Source organism: Canis lupus, chromosome 17 (genome assembly GCF_011100685.1).
Source record: "Canis lupus familiaris isolate Mischka breed German Shepherd chromosome 17, alternate assembly UU_Cfam_GSD_1.0, whole genome shotgun sequence".
NCBI lineage: Eukaryota > Metazoa > Chordata > Mammalia > Carnivora > Canidae > Canis > Canis lupus.
The window spans coordinates 6,463,936-6,484,318 of record NC_049238.1 but is presented as its reverse complement, the minus strand read 5'-3'; the positions used below and the strand labels follow the sequence as shown (position 1 = coordinate 6,484,318).

Below are 20,383 nucleotides of genomic sequence, written 5' to 3'. Positions count from 1 at the left end.
GTTGCCCTGGAGAAAATTTCTAAATAGAGAGCATTTTCTCCTTTAAATTCCCTCCCCTGCTGCAATTTGGGGGAAATGGTGTCATCACTGAATTCAGCTATAGAACAGCTCTACTGAATTTATCAGATACCAGTGCTCGTTGAGAGCGTAATCTGAAAAGCTCTGGCTTAAGAGAAAGGAAGAGGCAGGGTTAGAGATCTATTATAGATTTTGTGTTTGACTGAAGGCACTGATTATTAGAGCTCCTCTCATTTTAATAATGCCCTTCTATTTTTTCCCAATTTGTCAGGCTTTTAATAGGAAGTCTGTACTCTTCATGATTGATGATCATTTAAAAAAAAAAAAAAACAAACTACATAAGAACCAGTGGACAGTTCTTCCAACTTAAAAAGTCCCCAGCCTTTGGCAGTGTGGCAGTGATGCACTTGACAAAGATGATACTCAATTAGTTACTTTGTTCCAAGGATCACTTCTGCCTAGTGCCAGAAAACACAATTGACCTTGGCTAATGGGGAATACCAACTACGGGTTTCACTGAATTCTTCCGGATGTTATCACCGTCCCCTATGCTAGAATACAGAACACAACAGTCTCCTTTCCCAAGGGCTGCCAGCCTCCTGGGAAGAAGCTAGTTTTCCAAATGGAGCAAAGACAGCCTGTGCTTCTACAATGTAAAGATGTGATTCTCCACCAAGTGCCAGACACTGCTCTTAGATCCCCATTTACTCAGTCTGGTCTTTGAACAATTGTCCTCCATTCCCCTGATGATAAATTAACTTCTCAAGGAGATGCTGGCTACAAATGTAAGCTACACAAGGAGCCAAATCCAAACAAAATGTTTAAAAAGGCACAAATCCCTTTTTGGGCAGAGGTTAATTCCCATGACCACATGTGAACACCATGTAGGTGCAGTGGCACGTGTGTGTGTTGGGGGGTTGGGGGGTGGAGGGCTCTGCCTTCCAAGAGCATTCAGAATACACACAAAGGAAGGAGGAAAGGACTGCTCTGTGTTGTATGTATACATCGCTCTTGCTACAGTAACCCTCTTATTTCCCTGGCAAGGCAGAGGGTCAGAGCTCTCACCTGCAACTCCTCTGCGCTGGAGGCAATGGCTGCTCCAGCAGCTCCCAGCCCAGGTTGCAAAGGGCAGGGTGAATCATAGAGTGTGCAGAGATTCCCTAGAGAGGGATCCCCCAAACACAAAGCACTTATTAAATATGCAAGTTGTGTGACAAGGTGAGCTGTCAGCATTAAAGCTAGTTATAACGGTACTATTCGCCAAAAACTGGAGTGACCCACCAACACTGAAAGGAAACAGCTTCTGCGTCTTCTAGGGAGAAGCTCAAGCAACAGAAATGATGTGAGCCCAAGTTTACACTGTGAGCCGGTTTTCATTTCTGTCTCAGAGGGAGAACCACTCACTGGCTTAAGCCGAGGCCCTGGGACTAGCAACATACTTTCATGAGGAAAATATACCAAATAACTTAAGAGCTGTCAACAGTCCCCAAATGAAACTCAGTTTACTCTGTGAAATTTTCTGCATTGAGGCAGTACACCTGAATTAAAACAAACAACTGAGTAGAAAACCATTTGAAAGCAGAGCACAGAATCACAGGTGTTTAGAGCAGGGAGGGAACCTGGTCATCATCCAGTCTGTGGTCTTAATTTTTTTTTTTTTTAAAGATTGTATTTATTTATTCATGAGAGACACACAGAGAGGCAGAGACACAGGCAGAGGGAGAAGCAGGCTCCGTGCAGGGAGCCCAATGCAGAACTTGATCCCAGGACCCCGGGATCAGGCCCTGAGCCAAAGGTAGACGCTCAACCATTGAGCCACCTGGGCATCCCTGTGGTCTTAATTTTAAAGAGGCATAGTGACTAAATAAATCTGCCTCCCAGAGTCTATATCATTCCTCCCTGAGACTCAGGGATGTTTATATGGAAAGATCACACCAGGATCCAAAATGCATGGCCCCAGGAGTGATGTCATGACCACAAAGGAGGCCAGTGAAGGCTGGATTTTGGAAAAGAGAAATGATCTCTATTTGCCCAGGCAAAAGACACATTCAATCCCGTGGGGCAAAGGTCCAAAGAGATCCCTGCAGACAACTGATGCGTGCTAGGGCCCTGTCTCTCTCTCTCTTCCCAAAGCAGAGTTGGGGAAAATGAAGGGGCCCCCTGTGGGACTCAATCCACATTATGGGTCCAGCCTTCAAGTGGGGTTGTCCACTGTTTCTTGATGCCTGAGTACTGAGAAGAGCTATTTCTCTGGAACCCACATTGAGCCATGACCTGTCGAGAGACATCTGTGCTCCCGCCCAGCTGTGTCCGTCACCAGGGGAACTGGGAGGAATGGGGGGAGGGAGGGGAAGGATGACAGACTCCAGGTCCCTCCACTCCCATCCACTCATGGGACTGAGGCTTGCTCGTATGCACTCGGTACAGGCCTCCTGCTTGGGGAACAAGAATGCTGACCATCACCAGTGTTCTCATTAGCACCAATAAAGCAACAATTAAGGCTTTAGACATTTTCAGAAATGTCTACCTGCCTGTGTGGTATTTACCAGATTCTGCTGTACCAGGTAAGGTGACAATATGCCTAAGCCACTGTGGGAAAGAGCCCATGGTATGAACAGCTGTTTGTAACCATGGTTAAAATTCTTGGTCTCTGAAAGATTAGTAAGTCATTCTATTCTGATTGGTTTTTTAAGAGGCTCCACATAGGGGCCTCAGTTTCTTACAAGGACTCATACACAGGATGACAGGAAAAGGACTTGACTGAGGTTGGGCATAGTGTGTTAGATTTCTATAATAAAGTGACTGAAATCTCTCTTCTCTTGGATTTTAATTCCCAGAGTACTGATCACTTACGCGCTTCTCCTTTACTGGAAAAGTAGGGATCTTCCTGAGTGGGATGTTCAATTTCCCGACAGCTGGGAAGTGGTGTGCTGTTTGTTTCTGGAAGCTGCCAGGGTCTAAATAAAGACCATCTGGCTCATCAGGTCTTCCTGACCCTGTTGGGCAATGAATGACACAAGGCTCTCCCTGGCTAGAGAAGCATAAACTGGGGGCAGATGCACCACATCGAGAAGGACCCCAAAAGGGATCCTTCTAGTAGGGAGGACTTTAAAAGGCATCCAACCTCAGGACACCTGGGTGGGTCAATGGTTGAGCATCTGCCTTTGGCTCAGGTCGTGATCCTGGGGTCCTGGGATCGAGTTCCACATTGAGCTCCCCACAAAGAGCCTGCTTCTTCCTCTGCTTATGTCTCTGCTTCTCTCTGTCTCTCATGAATAAGTAAATAAAAATCTTACAAAATAAAAAGGCATCCATCCTCAAGGCCATAACATGCACAGTGGCCTGTGTCCCGCTGTCGCTTCACCATAGCAAACCATGAATTAAAAGAGAATACTTACGGTGCCGTGGGATATGGTCAGAAAACCGTTTTTAACTGAACATTTCCTTTTCTGCCACACTTTTCGGATCCTTATAGATAAATGGGGGGAAAAAAAAGAGTTCAGCAATTTTGGACACAGAGGAGCTAAACCACCATTTAAACTCTAGTGACACAACCACTTACCCATCGCTCTTCTTATATAGGTTGCCATTCCGCTCAGTCCCGTGTTCTTTGTTTCCCTGAGGCTGATGTAAACTATAGGCTGTACTCTGGCGAATCTGTGAATCCTAAAAGTGGTCAAGAAGTTGTGTTTAATTCTGTCCAGATTCCAAGTTTTTAAAAAAGCCAATCTTATTTATTTTTTTAATTAGAGAAATGTTACCTATCGGCACACCAAAATACGGACATAAAATTCATACCCAGAAAATTTGTAAATGCCACCTACCAGGCTGGAGAAGGAAATGTCAAACCAGCATCCCCCAACTGGCTGAAAGAATGAAACCATCTGGAAGTTACAGATTTTACTTAATTACAAGCCTTACGTCCTTGGTAATGGCAAGAAGCTCCTGGTGTGGCAAAAGCAGAGCTCACTAAGAAGGGTAACATATGTGTTAGAAAAGGCAGCACTTTAAAAAGCAAGAAAAACCCAAAAACAATGTTTTACCTATTATTTTAAGCAAGATACCTAAGCTCCCTGCCTCCATTTCTTCCTTGGAAAACAGGAAAACAACACCCAGTAAAATGGTAACTATAATAAGGTCTGAGTCACAACAGGCATGAAGACCTGGTCCATCACAGGTGTTGAACTTCCTTTCCTGACCCATTAGCCCAGCAGAGGGGCCAAAGCACTGAACCTTAACTGCTTAGCCTCAGGATAGACCATCTGCTTGGTCAGCTGAGAATATGGCTGAGTCTGCACAACTGGGAACTCCATTCTTCAGCTTCTTAAGGGCAAAGACCGTCAATGAAACCCCAGGCATCCAATGGATGATCAACTATTGAACAGATGATACTGGAAGCCCCGAGCCAAGCGTGAAAAGGAGCTGTCCATACTAGCGCTGGAAATTCTGGCAGATGTAAGCAAACAGGGGGGATGAAACATGAACAGAGTTCACAGGCCAATTATTTATTGAGAAGCCCCCAGCCAGTCCATTTCATAATAGAGGAAGTAGAAATATGATGAAAATAAGTGATTTAGTTTTAAGATGCAGAGCTTGTTAGGGAGAAAGGAAAGTAGAAGGGAATTCCATTTCCCCCATCGATGCTCCTTCCATGTGCCCTCACCAGAGGATGTTCAAGACATGAGGACAGTCTCATCTCCACCATCCTTTGGGAAATGAGGCACTGCTGAACCATGAAAGAACTAATGCATGTCAATCAATATGACCTGAACCAAGAACACAGGTATTTAAGAAGCAAAGAACCAAGTGAAGGAAACCACAGGAGTCTGGATGGAGGGTTTTCAAGTTGAAAGCAGGAATAGGTGGAGAATAAGGGACGGCACACAGAGGCTTGGAGAGGAAAGTGGAGGCTGTGGTCATCCTCTACAGAGATAAGGACAGCTAGTGCAGCTAAGATGAAGTGGACCAAGTGGTAGAAGGGCCAGATAGACTCGTGTTGGCATTCAGACTTTATCTGAAAGCAAAAGCAAGCCAGCTGGATTCTTGATAGTTTTAAAGGTTTTTGAAGCATAGCATTTTAAAATTTTGATGAAATTTATCTATTGTTTCTTTAGTCATTTGTACTTTAGATGTCATATCTAAGAAACCGTTGCTGGGATGCCTCAGTGGCTCAGTTGTTGAAGCATGTGACTTTAGTTCGGGTTCTGATCTCAGGGTCCTGGGATCGAGCCCCATGTTGGGCTCCCTGCTCAGTAGGGAGCCTGCTTCTCTCTCTCTGCCTCCCCCTCCCTTTTCATGCTCCGTTTCTCTCTCTCAAATAAATAAACAAAATCTTTAAAAAAAAAAAAAAAAAGAAGCAATTGCTTACTCCAAGGTCAGGAAGATTTTATACCTGTGTTTTCTTTCTTTCTTTTCTTTTTTAAGATTTTATTTATCTATTCATGAGAGACAGAGAGGCAGACACAGGCAGAAGAAACAGGTTCCCTGCAGGGAGCTCGATGCAGGACTCGATCCCAGGACCATGGGATCATGACTTGAGCCAAAGGCAGATGTTCAACCACTGAGCCACCCAGGTGTCCCTATAATTATGTTTTCTTCTAAGAATTTGAGTTTTAGCTCTTACATGTAGGTCTCTGATTCACTTTAAGTTAGTTTTTGATTATGGTGTGAGGTAGGGGTCCAAATTCATTCTTTTGCTTGTGGCTATCATCCATTTGTTCCAGCATCATTTGTTAGAAAGACTATTCTTTCCTCACTGAATTGTTTTAGCACCCATGTTGAAAAATCAACTGGGCCTATGTGTAAGGGTTTATTTCTGGACTCTCAATTCTGTCTCATTGATCTGTAAGTCTATCCTGGTGTCAGTATCACACTGTCTTGATTATTATAGCTTTGTGGTGAGTTCGAAACCAGGAAGTATGAGTCCTCCAACTTTTGTTCTTTTTTAAGGCTCTTTTGGCTATTCTGGGTCCCCTGCGTTTCCTTATGAGTTTTAGAATCAGCTCGTCAATTTCTGCAAAAAGGAAGGGGGAGCATGTGATAGAGATGGCAATGAATCCACACATCAGTCTGGGGCTGACCATCTGAACAGTATTAAATCCTTGATTCCATGAACATAGTCAGTTTGTCAAAAACAGTTTGTTCGTTTTTTTTTCCTAGCACTGACTTTTTAACTGAAGTATATATGGGATAACTCTGCAAAAAAGAAAATTAAAAGAAAAATCTTGATCTGAGAAGTTAATAATGTGCTCAGGCATCCCATTACAACAGAGCCTAAACAAACAGACCCCAAAAGAGGAGAAATGTCCTCATTCTTCGTAGAGTTCACATAGCACTCCTGCCTGCAGACAATGAGGGCACACAACTCATCCATCAGGTGAGGATGGTGCTGGTGCCAGTTTCCACATTCTCTCAAAGGTGCAGAACATTAGCACTAGAAATATAGAGCAAATCCAGCGTTAAGCATCATGGGGAATAAACGTGTGGAGGAGAAACAGAGAAGTGCTTCTCACCTATGCGAATCTCTGTGAAAGACTAAAAATAAACCTGTCAAAAGACTAAATTGTACAACCAAGAAATACCACTATTGATTGGGGAGAAAAAAACCCTGCACAAATTAAGTGGTGGAATCATGTGACAACACTGCTGAAAGTGTTCATGCCAAGCATGTTAATCAGAACTCTCACAGCCCTTAGGAATACGATAAAGGGCATTCCTCTTTTCAACACAATCAGAACTGTGGCCAGACTTTAAGAAAGAAATTACGGTTTTATTCTTTAGACCAGGGATTTCTTGAATCAATTAAAAAGTGGAGGGAGGCAAATCTGAAGCTGTACAATTCAAAATGTATAAATAGCAGGAATATAATGTTTGACATAAAATTAAACCTTCTTTAGAACTACGTATTTCAGCATCTTCAAGGTGACTTTCAGGTGATCAAACAAAAATAGCCTTTCTTCACCTGTTCATACAGGTATTTTATACAATACCTGATCAAGTAAAAGGGTGACAAATGAAGTCTGCCTTTTCACATAACCAAGACTGCAATTCAATGGAATATAATCCACGAGAAAAGAGCCTTTACTTCTGGGGAGAAGACGACATATAGAGAGGTGACTGGCTCGGGGCCGGGGGATCCATGTTCCCCTGACTTTCGGAGACTCTCCATCATACTATGCACTTCCTCAGAAAAGCCAAGGATGCCCTAGGGCTTGATTGAACAAGCCTCACAAGGTGGACACTGTCTGTATGTACAAAGGTTTTCTATCAATATGCACACATCCTCTTTCCTGTGACATCCAGACAAGTTCTCAGACTCCAGGCACCACCACAACCCTAAAGTTTACGTGGCCATATGAAATGTTAGGCATTGGGTCCTACCAAGATAGAGACTGCCCAGATGAGCAGCAGACTTAATGTTTGAAATTTTCAGGAACAGGGAAAAGAAAAAGAGTGATGATGTTGCATATATCATAAAGGTTTACTCATACATCAGAAGTATCCCCAAGCTCCCTAAGACTCTAGAACATCATAAAAACTTATATACTTTAGGGGTACCTGGGTGGCTCAGTGGGTTAAGCATCTGCCTTCAGCTCAGGGCATGATCCTGGGATCGAGCCTAACATTGGGACCCCTGTTCAGTGGGGAGTCTGCTTCTCCCTCCCACTCTCCTTCTCCCTCTGTCCTTCCTCATCCCACTCGTGCATGCACACGTACGTTGTCTCTCAAATAAGCAAATAATCTAAAAAAAAAAAAAACCCCACCAACAACAAACTTACAAACTTACTTTATCTGTCTACCTCTCAGAAAGTCTATGTCCAGACAATTCTTGTGATATATGGATTGCTAAGGAGTCACCTCTGGATACCTGAAGTTTAACTACCAAGGGAGAGCTGTATGTCCAAGTATGTCCCCCCACACATTCCAGTACCTTCTCAGGGTACGACAGGTGTGTCCACCCACATGGACACAACCAGGAGCTGGAGGCTTTGATAAGCAAGCACTAAGCTGTGTCTAAGAATACTGTCTTCAAATCTCATGACCACACATTCCCCGTTTTTGTGGATAATTTTTAAGATTTTGTCTGATACAAAGTATGATTACAATCTGGCTAAAGAGAACAGGCTTGCAGTAGAAAAGACCAGGGTTAAAAGCCTGGTTCTGACACTACTGAGTGGGCTCCTGCAAGTATACTTTTCCCCTCTCTCAGACTTAACGTTATAAATGTGGACTAATACGACCTGCCCTGCAAGGTAGTTGTTGGGATTACTGGTCACAGTTATAAAGTGCTTGGAAAAACCTAAGAAGTAAGGCAAGTAGGCCTGGCCAAACCACAAAGCAGACCCCTGATGCAGTGAGGGGACAGGCATCAGTGGGTGAAGGCAGGAAACTGGAGAAGTGGGGGAGCAGGGGTCAGGAGCGGGGAGGGGGTCAGTCTAGGCTGGGGTGTGATGGCTCCCAAGTCAGAGAGGGGAGGAGGGCAAAAGTGGGGGTCAGCCATGAAGACAAGGTGCCAGATGACAAGCCAACAGGGAGCATCAAGTTGTCAACCTATCAGAGATACCACCACCAACATCCATTACTGTTCAACCACCAAGAGGTGGCAATTAGATAATTTTTTTTGTAGCTCACTATGGTTCTTCAGCATCTAGCAGCACAGTATGTGTTGAATGAATGAACTAGTCCCTGTTTTTATCAAGATAATGTGTAGAGTGCTTTATAGAGACTATCTCCTCTAGTTCTCATAACAACGCTCTGAGGTGGCAATATCATTCCTGTTTTACAGAAAAAGAGACCAAGGTGTGAAGAGGGCAGGTTACTAGCTCCACACTGTCCTAGTAGGAAGCAAAGACCTACGATAAATCCATGCTCTTCTGCTCTGCTAGACAGCTACTCAGGCAAATTTGCTGTCCTGGTCAGAAGCTGGCTCAAATGCCCCATCTGTTGGGACTTTATTAACTCTGAGCCATCCTCCAAACCCTCAATCCTGACATACACCCACCTAACACATACACCTGTAGCCCACACTGGAGAGATACCTTTTTCTGGAGCTGACTTGCACTGGAGTTCTCATCACACTGTACCCCAATTACTTTTCTCACCCCACTCCCAGAGCCCTTTAAGAGGTAAGAATTAGGGGATCCCTGGGTGGGTCAGTGGTTTAGCGCCTGCCTTTGGCCCAGGGCGCGGTCCTGCAGTCCTGGGATCGAGTCCTGCGTCGGGCTCCCGGCGTGGAGCCTGCTTCTCCCTCCTCCTGTGTCTCTGCCTCCCTCTCTCTCTCTCTATCATAAATAAATAAATAAATAAATAAATAAATAAATAAATAAATAAATAAATAAATAAATCTTAAAAAAAAAAGAGGTGAGAATTAGATCTATCTTATTCTGTTTGTGCAGTGCCTGGCTTGCAGGATGAAATGAAACCCCAAGAAAATGGGGGTTGAGGGGTGCCGGGGGGTGGGGGACGCAGTTGGTTAAGCATCCAACTCTTGGTTTTGGCTCAGGTCAGGATCTCATGGTCTTGAGATCAAGCCTGCATCAGGCTCCATGTTTAGCAGGGAGTCTGCTTCAGATTCTCTCTCCCTCGCCACTCTGCTCCTCTTCTGCTCGCTCTAATAGATAATGTACGTACGTACGTACATTTGTATGTATGTATGTATGTATTTATTTATGAGAGACACAGAGAGAGGCAGAGACAAAGGCAGAGGGAGAAGTAGGCTCCCCGTGAGGAGCCCGATGCAGGGTTCGATCCCAGGATCCCGGGATCATGCCCTGAGCCAAAGGGACATGCTCAACCACTGAATCACCCAGGCGCCCCATAAATAAAATCTTTAAATAAAAAAAAAAGAAAAGAGAAGAAAATGGGAGTTGAATGTGTGACTCAATAAAGAAGTCTTCCATGAAGGGCAAACTGAAGGCCAGTGTCAGGCCTCTGGGAGCTTTGCAGGAGAAGCAAGGAAGTGAATACCTGGCCAGAGGGTTGTGATTAAGGTCAGATTCAGGCATAGGAAGATATGCAAGCCTAGACCAGGAAAGCCAGAGTTGGAAGAGAATTACAGCTGCCATGGACCTCTGTTCTCTGGACAGCACATATTATTGCAACACATTCCTACCAGATAGGGACATGTGAAAAGTGGGGATCACTGGGGCCCTGGGTGGCTCAGTCAATTAAACATCTGACTTCAGCTCAGGTCCTGATCTCAGGGTCCTCGGATGGAGTCAGGGATGGAGCCTCGCACTGCATGCCCCTGCTCAGTGGGGAGTCTGCCTATCTTCTCTGTCTTTTCCCCCTCTTGTGCTGTGTCTCTCTCAAATAAATAAATAAAACCTAAAAAAAGAAAGAAAAGAAAAGAGGGGAGTATAAAGCTGATGTGAAGAGAGACCACACTTGAGATGCCCATAATGGGAAAATCATTGTGGTTTCAGCGCTCAGGCCTACCAACCCCAGCTCCCAGACGCGGAGTCCTCCCCCTGGAGGCACGAGTCTGGGTTCTCAACAGCAAATGGCAGAGAACCCACATGCCAACAATGAGGTTTTGGCAGAGAATCTGCCAGCACTGCAATGGGATGAGATGGGATGTACATGGGGTGGGGAAGCAGAAGGCTCACACAAAATGAGCAGTACTAAAGGGCTTTAACTTTGTTGAAGGGATCTTTCCCAGATGTTAAAACTATGATGCATACAGAGGTGTTCCCTGAACTATTTTTTAATTCTTCTATGAGACTGCAAATTTCATAATAAAAGTAGAAAAATCAAACAGTAGAATCTTCTTCACAGACAGCAGAGATATCAAAGAATACAAAGGCTGGTGATTGTGAGGTGTGGGGGCACTGGGATCGTAGCAGCATAGTCTCCTTTCTAAAATGTGGCCATAGGGTGACAAAGAGAAGCAGCCCAAAGCCGCCATATGCAAGAGCTACATTCTTCACTTAGACCGATGGGCTGATGGGATTTACAGGAAAGAAATAGGAGAGTGGCTCCTACCAACCAGTAATACAGTTTCTCTGGGGCATGTTACCTAATTTTTTTGAACTGAAATGATGTAGTAAGAATTTTTATAAACGTTAAATAGAAACTATTAGCACCTTTGGTTTTCTAAGTCATAGAGAGAATCCAAAAAAAGGGAATGAGAGCTAAACAATGAGAGTGCCCAATGTTCAATTCTCACTGTAACTGAAAGAGATGGAACCCCAATCATAAAAATTATTTAATAATATGTAAAATTCCACTTAAACACATTTGCTTCTTACTGGCAGCTGTGTTCACAGACCATCCAATCTATAAGTACCATCACCAAAAAGCAATGAAGAGTGTAATATAACATCCAGAACGACACAATCACATCAAGAGACTGAGGAGTTAGATCTTTGGGCAGAAATCCAAAGAGGAGCAGTAAAGAAGGTTCTTATGATCCCTTTGTGTAGTCGTGGGCAGTTGGGCTGGTCAACAAAAAAACACAAACATAACAAACCATAAAGACTGGTCTGTGCTGGTAGATTTGTCATACTTTTCTGCAAAACTATAAAGAACCAGCTGACAACAGCCAGTTTTCCCAAACCTCCTAATTCTGCATAGCCAAAGTAAACATGGCCTTTGCACTGCACCCAGAGGGCCACTCAGCTCCAGCATCTGCTCTCCTTTACTGTAAACCTGAGCTTTGCTTCATGGGTGTGACAGTCCTTTCCAGGCAAGAGTGGCTCTCAACTGCTCCCAGAGCCAGCTGCCTTGATGGCATCGGGGCTCCTACACCTAGAACCCTGTCTTCTAGTTATACTTCAGCCATTATTTCCTTCATACTCTAAGTTCTTTTTCTCCTTTTTACTTTTCTGCTTATAGTCCATGTTTGGGAACATCAAAGTGTCAGGATATATATTCTCTAGACTGGGAGGAAGCCATCACCCCGTGGGTAATTTTGAACACTCCCATATAACTTCAACCTGCCAATCTCTCACTTAGCTGACCCACGTTTACCAAGAGCCTAGTAAATGAGCAATATGGGACTACAATGTGATGGCTGACAAGGCACAGAAGGCAGGAGAGCAGCCTCAAGCTGCTCAAGGTCTAGCTGGAGAAAAAACATCTGTGCACTTGAAGACACAGCCAATACCCATCAGGAGTATGTCATGACTGAAATAGCAGGAACTGAAAACCCTGGGGCTGGAGTGAGTAAAGGTGGTCTCCAGAGGCAGGGCTGGCCATGGTCAAGAAGGACGTGGAGAATTCAGCTAGGTAGCAGAAGGGGAGGGAGGGGGTAAGCCGCTCTGCTTCCACAAAGGGACGACAGCAAGAGTATAAACTGTACACTTGGAAATGTGCCATTTCAGTGATACTTGTGAATTCAAATTCTTTACCCTTTAATAAAACCTAGAGAAAGAGTTAAAATTAAAAATGCCACTTAACCATTAATGTATGCATGGAAGAAACTAATTGAAGTTCATGAAGAAAGCATGCAGAACTCTCCAATTTATTGAAATACTGAACTACTTACTCTCCTAGACTTCGGTCACAAAGGTAAATGCATTTGGGAGAGAAACAACAATATTCAGTTATAGTACAAGAACTTAAAATAGAGCATACCAAACTGCAGACAGTGAACGCGATGCTCTGCTAAGTAGTTTAACAGTTACTTATCTAAAATCTACTAGTTACACATTTAGATACATTCTTTTATGCACAAGGAAGGGGATTAGGTTAAATTTCACATGTTAGTATCCACACTATAGTAAACAGGTCATAGAATTACTTAAAGTTTTACTTTTTAATATATTTTTAAGAAGACTCCAAGACATGAATTGTCACTCTATGTTAGCATGCAGCAAGGGGATTATAGGAAAGATGATGCCAGAGAAATGAAGGTTTCCTGCTCATCGAAATGCAGCTGTAAGAAAGCATAGCTCCCCATGTTTTACAGAGCACGATGTCAGGCCTGGCGGGCGTGGGTGGCCACCCTGTCTGTACCTGCTGAAGCCCAAATGGGCAGAGTCCTCGTATACTGGGCCATGGAAACCACAAAGTTCCAGGTAGAAAAATTAATGGCATAAATACCCAGTATCTACGTAATAGAGATGTTAAGAGCTGCTCATCTACAACCACAGAGCAGAAAAAGGGTTTATAGACTGCCATGAAGGCTGGGGCTCCAGTAAATGCTTCCCCCCATGAAATAAACATATCTCAAAAGATGGTTTTTCAAAACCAAACTGAAAGAGCAAACCAAATGGTTGGTGCTGGCTGATACAGTCCCAGAGTGAGTGAACTGTGGTATCCCGAAAACCTGCACGTCCCATTCTTCTGTCCCAAAACCTTGGAGACACGGGTATATAAAAAAACAATCTATCAAAATTAAATTCTCTCACCTCTTTCTGTTCAACTTGCAATGCTGATTTCAAAATATCTCGAAGCTGTATCAACTGCCTTCTCTCTTCATCCTGGGCCTGCTTTATCTTTCAAAAAACAGAACAAAGCAGAGAGCAGCACAGCTGGGGTACGGCAAGGTGCCAGAGTGCACAGGGCATTGCTACATAAACGTGCCCACTGCCTCCCCCAAGGGTCACCCCTCCCCTGGTCATGACAGAGGATGGGAACAGGAACTCCATCCTTCACGAGGCTGTTGGCTTCTGGGGGGCACAGCATGCAAACACAGGATCATACATCATACATAAAGCAATGTTTAAATCAGAGTGTTTGTTGCATAAAAACCATTTCGACACTCATATGGAAGGGAAGCTGCTTACTGTGTGAAGGTCTGTTGAAAGCGTCTCAATGGAAGGCTTGAGGCTCTCAACCGCCTTCAGTCCATCCTGGAAAAAGCTAAGAGGAAAAAAAGAGACAGAGACAGTGTTTTCATAAAAGAGGAAACGATTTTATTAGACGGAGAAGCTACTTCTTTTAAAGGAAAGTGAGTGAAATCATTACATCATTCCCAGGGGAAAGGACTGTGTGAACCAAACTTTAAAATATCAGGCAAACAAAGAAATGAAATGACACTGAAAACCCGCCAAGAAGTGACAGAAAAGGAACTGCAATAAACCTAAGTATTTATAATATTGCTCTCAACCCATATGAAAGGAGCCCTAAATTTTCAGTGTATAATGGGAAACAGGCCCCTGCTGACAGAGGGCAGTGAAGGCTCTGTTTCAGGAATGAAAAAGCCTGAGGTCAGAAAGAATGGGGTGCAAATAAGAACAAGACACCAAAAAATCTGCCTGGATAGTCAATAGCTGGGTGGAAAAGAGAAGAAGAAAAAAACGAAGCCAGTTTGATGCAGGTGAATGGTTGTGCCACATCTGCAGAACAGGGAAATGTGGCTGGAGAACTTGGGATCAGATATCAAAAGGAAACTTTGTTTTTTGAAGGCCCAGAACTCAATGCTTGGGAAGGCGTTTGTGTGATGCAGGAAATAGAAGAGAAGCTAGACAAGTTTTTCTGCAGCACCAGCGGGCTGATGCTCAGCACTGCCTCTGAAGCATGCTGTATAACTCTTGAGAAGAAAGAAGAAAAACGCTTCCCTCATATGCTCAGGGCAGAGTTCAAAATGTAACAAGGCCTGTAATGCCTGTGAGATTTGGCTACTGTCTCTGTTTCCAAGCTTTAAGTAGCACCATTTACCCCTTTCATTCACTAGATTCCAGAGCTACCACCAGCCTTCCGTCAACAGCCATCAGATCCTTTCTGCCTCAGGTCCTTTGTACATAGGGCTTCTGCTTTCTAGAGTTCTCCCTGCAGATATCTTCTGTTTTGCCTGGATTATTCCCATCCACTCTTCAAGTTTTAAGTTAAATATCACTTTGTTTGTGAGGCTTCCAGGATCCCTTACTTTAAAAGAAGTCTTCTTGCTATATTCTCTCAGAGCACCCTGTCTCTTGTTTCAAAACTCTTAGCACAACTGCCATTATGTAGTCATTAGTGTGATTATTTAAACTATACCCACCCTCCCTTAGATCCAAAGTTCTAAGAGGATAAGGACACGGTATCCACAAAGCCTGGCACATTTCAAGCACACAGTATTTGGTGAGTGAAAAAATAAATTAATGAAGGAAAGAGTCTCCAACTTAAGCCAGGTTCCTGGAAGGAGATGATCTTCAAAATGTGATCTGGGTCTCACATGTGCTCCTGTGAGGTGATGTTAATCAACTTTTAAACTCAGCAACGGTCCTGTGGGACTTTCCTACATGAAGTATGTAATGAACAGAAGGGGCTGTAAAAGCAATGCAGCATGATATTTAATACAGAAATTCCAAGGAGGAAGGAAGAAGGAAATACACACACAGGATGTGGGTTATGAACCATTACCAGCCAGGCAGCAGGAATCACAGAAGCTGCGCTATGAGAATGTTCTAACCTTAATTTTTAGATCCACGCATAATTCTTTATTTTATAGTCTCATTCCTACATTTTACCTAACACTTTTTCTGAACATGGAATAAATTTCTGACATGGCAACCGTGTCAGAGTGTTATAATGACTTCTCCAGGGGTCTGTGTCCACCGTCAGGGAAGAAAGGCCGTATCTTATGCATTTCTGGGCTTTCCACTCTTCGCACAATGGCCAACACACAGCAGGTACTTCTTTCAACTGAGAAGGAAATTTGGAGGCACACACACAGGAATGAAAAACTGAGCTTCTCCCCTCTTGTCAGGAACTTATCTGGTTCTCATGATTTGCTTCAGTTACATTTTTTCTATATAGAACTATTTCCTTAATTACTTCAAAGTTTTGTGAAATAGGTAGGAAAGGGACCCCTTTAGGGGTGGGAATAGGTGGGGGCGGGACACCAGGGGAAGGAGTAGGAAAAGTATTGCAGGAGACTGGTATGGAAATGGCTCCTACTCTTAGGGACCCGGTGCTCAGCTCTAAGAGCTTCTATGCCCAGCAAGCGCCATGGTGAAGAGAGCCTGTAGCAGAGACAAGTTCTCAGAGAGTTCTCATTGGTGACAAGAAACACCTTCAGCATGACACTGGGCAGTGCGCTTGGAATAATGATACAGATTTATTTGGGTTTAAGATTTGGTTTTTATCTTTGTAATCACCTAGCTGATTCTGACCATCTACCTAAAACACCTCCTCCCTCTGATTGTCAAATTCCTTATCTTTCTGTACCATCTTTTTTTTTAGGGGTAGGGAGGGGCAGAAGGTGGGAAGAGAGGGAGGGAGAGAGGGAGGGAAAGAGGGAGGGAGGGAGGGAATGAGAGAGAGAGAGAGAGAGAGAGAATGAGAGAGAGAGAGAAAGAGAGAGAGAGAGAGAAGCAGACTCCTCATTAAACAAGAAGCCTGATGCAGGGCTAGATTCCTGACAGGGAGATCATGACCTGAGCTGAAGGCAGACACTTAACCAACTGAGCCACCCAGGTGCCCTCACTGTGACATTTCTAAATACAAACCCTGGCACATTTTTCTTAGGTTGAACAATTAACACTTTCCCAAACTTCAAACAATGTTTACTGTCAATATTACTAAATATCAATTTTTTAATTAAATGTTTTCTACCCAGCCTGATTAAACTCTCAAGTCTTTAAAATGCACTCACTGAGATTCAGTCTTCAAGTTCCCACCCACGCAGCGTGGCCTCTCCCTCTGGTCACAGGCTTTATGAGAACACCCCATTCTCATGGCCCAAGACCCACCTGCCCTCTGCACCCTGGCCCTGGTGTCTCACTCAACACTGTATCCCAAGTACATCAGGTAACAGGTGGTCATCGTGGTTCTCAGTAGGTACCAGCTCAAAGAACAAGTCAATTCAACATTCATCATCATCTTTTAATTTTTATTTATTTATGATAGTCACACAGAGAGAGAGAGAGAGGCAGAGACACAGGCAGAGGGAGCAGCAGGCTCCATGCAGGGAGCCCGACGTGGGATTCGATCCCGGGTCTCCAGGATCGCGCCCTGGGCCAAAGGCAGGCGCCAAACCGTTGTGCCACCCAGGGATCCCCATCATCATCTTTTAGAACAGGGATGCTTTTGTTTGTTTCATTATTGTTTTAGAGACTGGCCTAGTTCTAGACTCCATTAGAGAATAAGAGTCTCAACCTTCAGCAGCAAAGGCTAATTTAAGACAAATTTTTAGGATATTCCAGGAACTAAGCAGAGATGCAAATTCTTTCTTTAAATGAAATAAAAACAGAGAAACATGAAATACTCTTCAAGGACACTGAAAGTGAAGAGCAAAAATGAATCAAAAGCAAAATAATACATATCTAAGCAGTTCTAAGAGTGAACACTCAAACATGGCTCCCAGAGTCTAGTCTACACCTGCAGAGAACAGCAGCATGTGGGGATATGTGCTGCCTGAGCTGGCTGCCTCTGCCCATCAGGGCACAGTGCTTTTCTGGGCTAAGGATGGGAGACTGGGAATGCTAACTGGGGAACATAAGGGCACTCCTAGAACAAACAACATATGGCCACGTGGTCCTCCGTCCAATGGCCGAGTCACTTCTGCTCTGCATTTTATGCTCCAAAATATGAATTAAAAAAGTCAAAGCTGTGCAGATGATTTGAAGAACATGCAGAGTGCGTGCGTGCACGAGCACACGCGCACACACACACACACACACACACACACACAGAGGAAGTAATAGAAGATTCATCGTTTTTAAAGGTTACTGAGCTCATGCCCATAAAAGGCCAACTAGTTCACTTTTCCACAAGTGGTCTGTTGCTACCCAACGGATCAGTTTGGGCAAAATAAAGAGAAAAAAGGAAATCCCAGAATAGCTTCTTAAAAATAAAATATTAGCAAGGAAGCGACCCACTTCCTAATCTGCCTCACATAAGGTTATGAGGACAAATGCTGAAGAAGTAATTTGTATGTTAATCACAAAGTTAGGATTTTGAGTCTCTATAAAAGATTTCATCTTGGAAATTCTACACATTAAGGGTCTTTGTCCATCCTCCAAGACTCTTTTCCCAAGCTTGGAGCTCCTCTTTTAACCTAGGATGAATCACACAGCATAGCTTCCTCTGCTGCTTGACCTGAGATGCTTCAGAGATGCACTGTCACCGATGCTGTATTAAGAGTTCCAAAGCTGGGCAAAGTTCAACAGTGCAATTCACCGCTGTAACTTTGTGCCAGGTTAAAGCACCGTGCACCATAGATTAAACAAATAAATGTCATGGCCCCTTTCCTTAAAGAATATACAGTTTGGTGAGAGACATGACACAGCATGAAAGATACCATCCTAGAGATAGAGAGTATAATGATACCCTCAGAAGGAAAAGAAGTGTAATAGAAGTATAATTCTATCAGGGGAAGACCAGGCGACTTCAAAGTAGCAGTAGGTAGGTCTTAGGGTGACCATAAGCTAGGGGAAGGCAACAAGGGAGCAGTGGGACATTCTAGGAAAGGGAGCAGTACGTACAAAGACACATCAGCATGGGGCATAGCCTGCTGGGCAAAAAGCAAGAGGCAGGTGTGGCAACTCAACCTCCAAAGAGTTCTCACATCGTCACACCCTCTGCTGGCTTTGTCACCAGTCTAGGCCAAGACATCACCATCCGTGGACTGTGCCAGGATGCCCATACCCATTCTTGCTTGTCCCTTTGTTAACACAGGAATGGAACTGAGAAGCCTTCCCAGATGTTTCCCATCAACACTGCTCTCTCTCTCCCCTTTCCCTGTTCATAACCATGCCCACTCCCTAAAAACTGTTAGAGGTTTTCTTACGTGTTTACTATTTATCCACCCCATCAGAACTGAAGGTTCATGAGCAAATACTGAGCTCCTACTATAGACCAGGCACTATTTGCTGAGTGAATCCCTTCCTTAAAATTTCTGAGAGCTTTCTAATACACTTAGAATAAAATCTAAAACCTTTCCTAAGACTCCTAAGGCCGTCCATGTCTCTAGGTTTTTCCATCCTGTTTCATGTCACACTAACCTCCCCCTCACTCATTATGCTTATGTCACACTGGGCTTTTTCCTGCCTCAAGATCTTGACTTTGCCTGGAATGTTCTTCCCCTCTTCCTCATCTGCTAGATACTCAGATCTCAGAATACAGGTCTCCTCAAAGAGGCATGCAGTTAGTTCAAGAAGTATTTGAATATGTACCATGTGTTGTGCTAGGTACCGTGTCTGGTGGCTGGAGAATACAGCAAGGAACAGGAAAAAAAAAAAAAAAATCCTGTGTCTGCTCTCAATCTTAATCTAAATCGGGTCCTTCTAGTCTGTTCTTTGTTAGATGCCAACACCTCTGAACATGTTTCAGACGTGCAATCAGAAACCCACTGCGTAAGCCTACTTGCCTACTTGATTCAAGCAGGAACTATGTCTGTGATGTACGTTCTTTTATCCCCAGCATCTAGGACAGTGCCAGACACATGGCACATGCCCAGCAAGTGAGGAACGAGCTAGGGGCCAGTGTATGTGAGGATTGCGGGTCGGGCAGAAGTGGGGGGATGGCAGAAGCAAGAAAGTAAGTGTGGCATGACAAGGGCCAGGCTGTGAAGGGCTCGAGTGAAGGCCAAGCTGAGTATGAGGCAGCCCCAAACACAGAAGCTTTTCCTTCTCTACCAGATTCAGCCTTCTTAGCTCAGTGCTGTCAACTGCTTTCTAGGATAAATAATACATTAAGGCACCTGGGTGGCTCAGTCAGTTGGGCATCTACCTTTGGCTCAGGTCATGATCCAAGCATCCTGGGATCAAGCCCCAAGTTGGGCTCCCTGCTCAGTGGGGAGCTTGCTTCTCCCTCTGCTACCCCCACTTGGGCTCTCTCACTCTCTCTTCTCTCTCTCAAATAAATAAAATCTTTAAGAATATAGGTATATGAAAGTATTTCCTTAATTTAATATACTGCACTAACCCCATCTAATTTCTTTTTAAGATTTTATTTATTTATGACAGAGAGAGACACAGAGAGAGACAGAGACAGAGAGACAGTGAGAGATAGAGACAGAGACAGGCAGAGGGAGAAGCAGGCTCCATGCAGGGAGCCCAACGTTGGGACTTGATCCCGGGTCTCCAGGTTCAGGCCCTGGGCTGAAGGTGCCCTAAACCGCTGAACCACCTGGGCTGCCCCTCCACTCCCCATCTAATTTCTTGCAAACAAAAAATATCTGTGAATCGTGTATTAGATCAATCTTGTTTGTCATTCTGCAAAAAGGGTAAAAAAAATACATCTGAGAATTACTCTAGATTTTTATATTGTTTATTTTTATTGTTTATTGAAAAAGACTCTTAAACCACAAAATATGCCCTTATAATGTGTACAATTCAGGGGTTTTATTATATTCACAACATTGTGCAATCATAAGCACTGTCTTATTTTAGAACATTTTCATTACCCCAATTAGCAGTCACTCCCCAGTCCCCCTAAGCCCTGGCAATCACTAAACTGTAGATCTGCTTATTTCTGATCTTTCAAGTAAATAAAA

At 43.9% G+C, this 20,383-nt stretch overlaps 1 protein-coding gene across 10 annotated transcripts in view; it reads right to left on the bottom strand.

The window, feature by feature from the left end:
- Positions 1 to 20,383, bottom strand: part of ASAP2 (ArfGAP with SH3 domain, ankyrin repeat and PH domain 2) — a 173,440-nt gene that overhangs the window by 46,376 nt on the left and 106,681 nt on the right. For 6 of the 10 annotated variants that reach the window (XR_005372048.1, XR_005372047.1, XM_038560732.1 and 3 more), the window contains exons 8-12: positions 13,749 to 13,824; positions 13,371 to 13,457; positions 12,506 to 12,514; positions 3,581 to 3,684; positions 3,417 to 3,486 (exon numbers count right to left, since the gene is read on the bottom strand). Coding sequence is in view for 8 of the 10 variants with exons in the window: in XM_038560732.1 (XP_038416660.1) it covers positions 3,417 to 3,486; positions 3,581 to 3,684; positions 12,506 to 12,514; positions 13,371 to 13,457; positions 13,749 to 13,824 (346 nt within the window). In the remaining 2 variants the exon portion in view is untranslated. The remainder of the gene's footprint in view (positions 1 to 3,416; positions 3,487 to 3,580; positions 3,685 to 12,505; positions 12,515 to 13,370; positions 13,458 to 13,748; positions 13,825 to 20,383) is intronic. The other 4 variants (XM_038560740.1, XM_038560736.1, XM_038560738.1 and 1 more) reach the window with 1 other exon arrangement.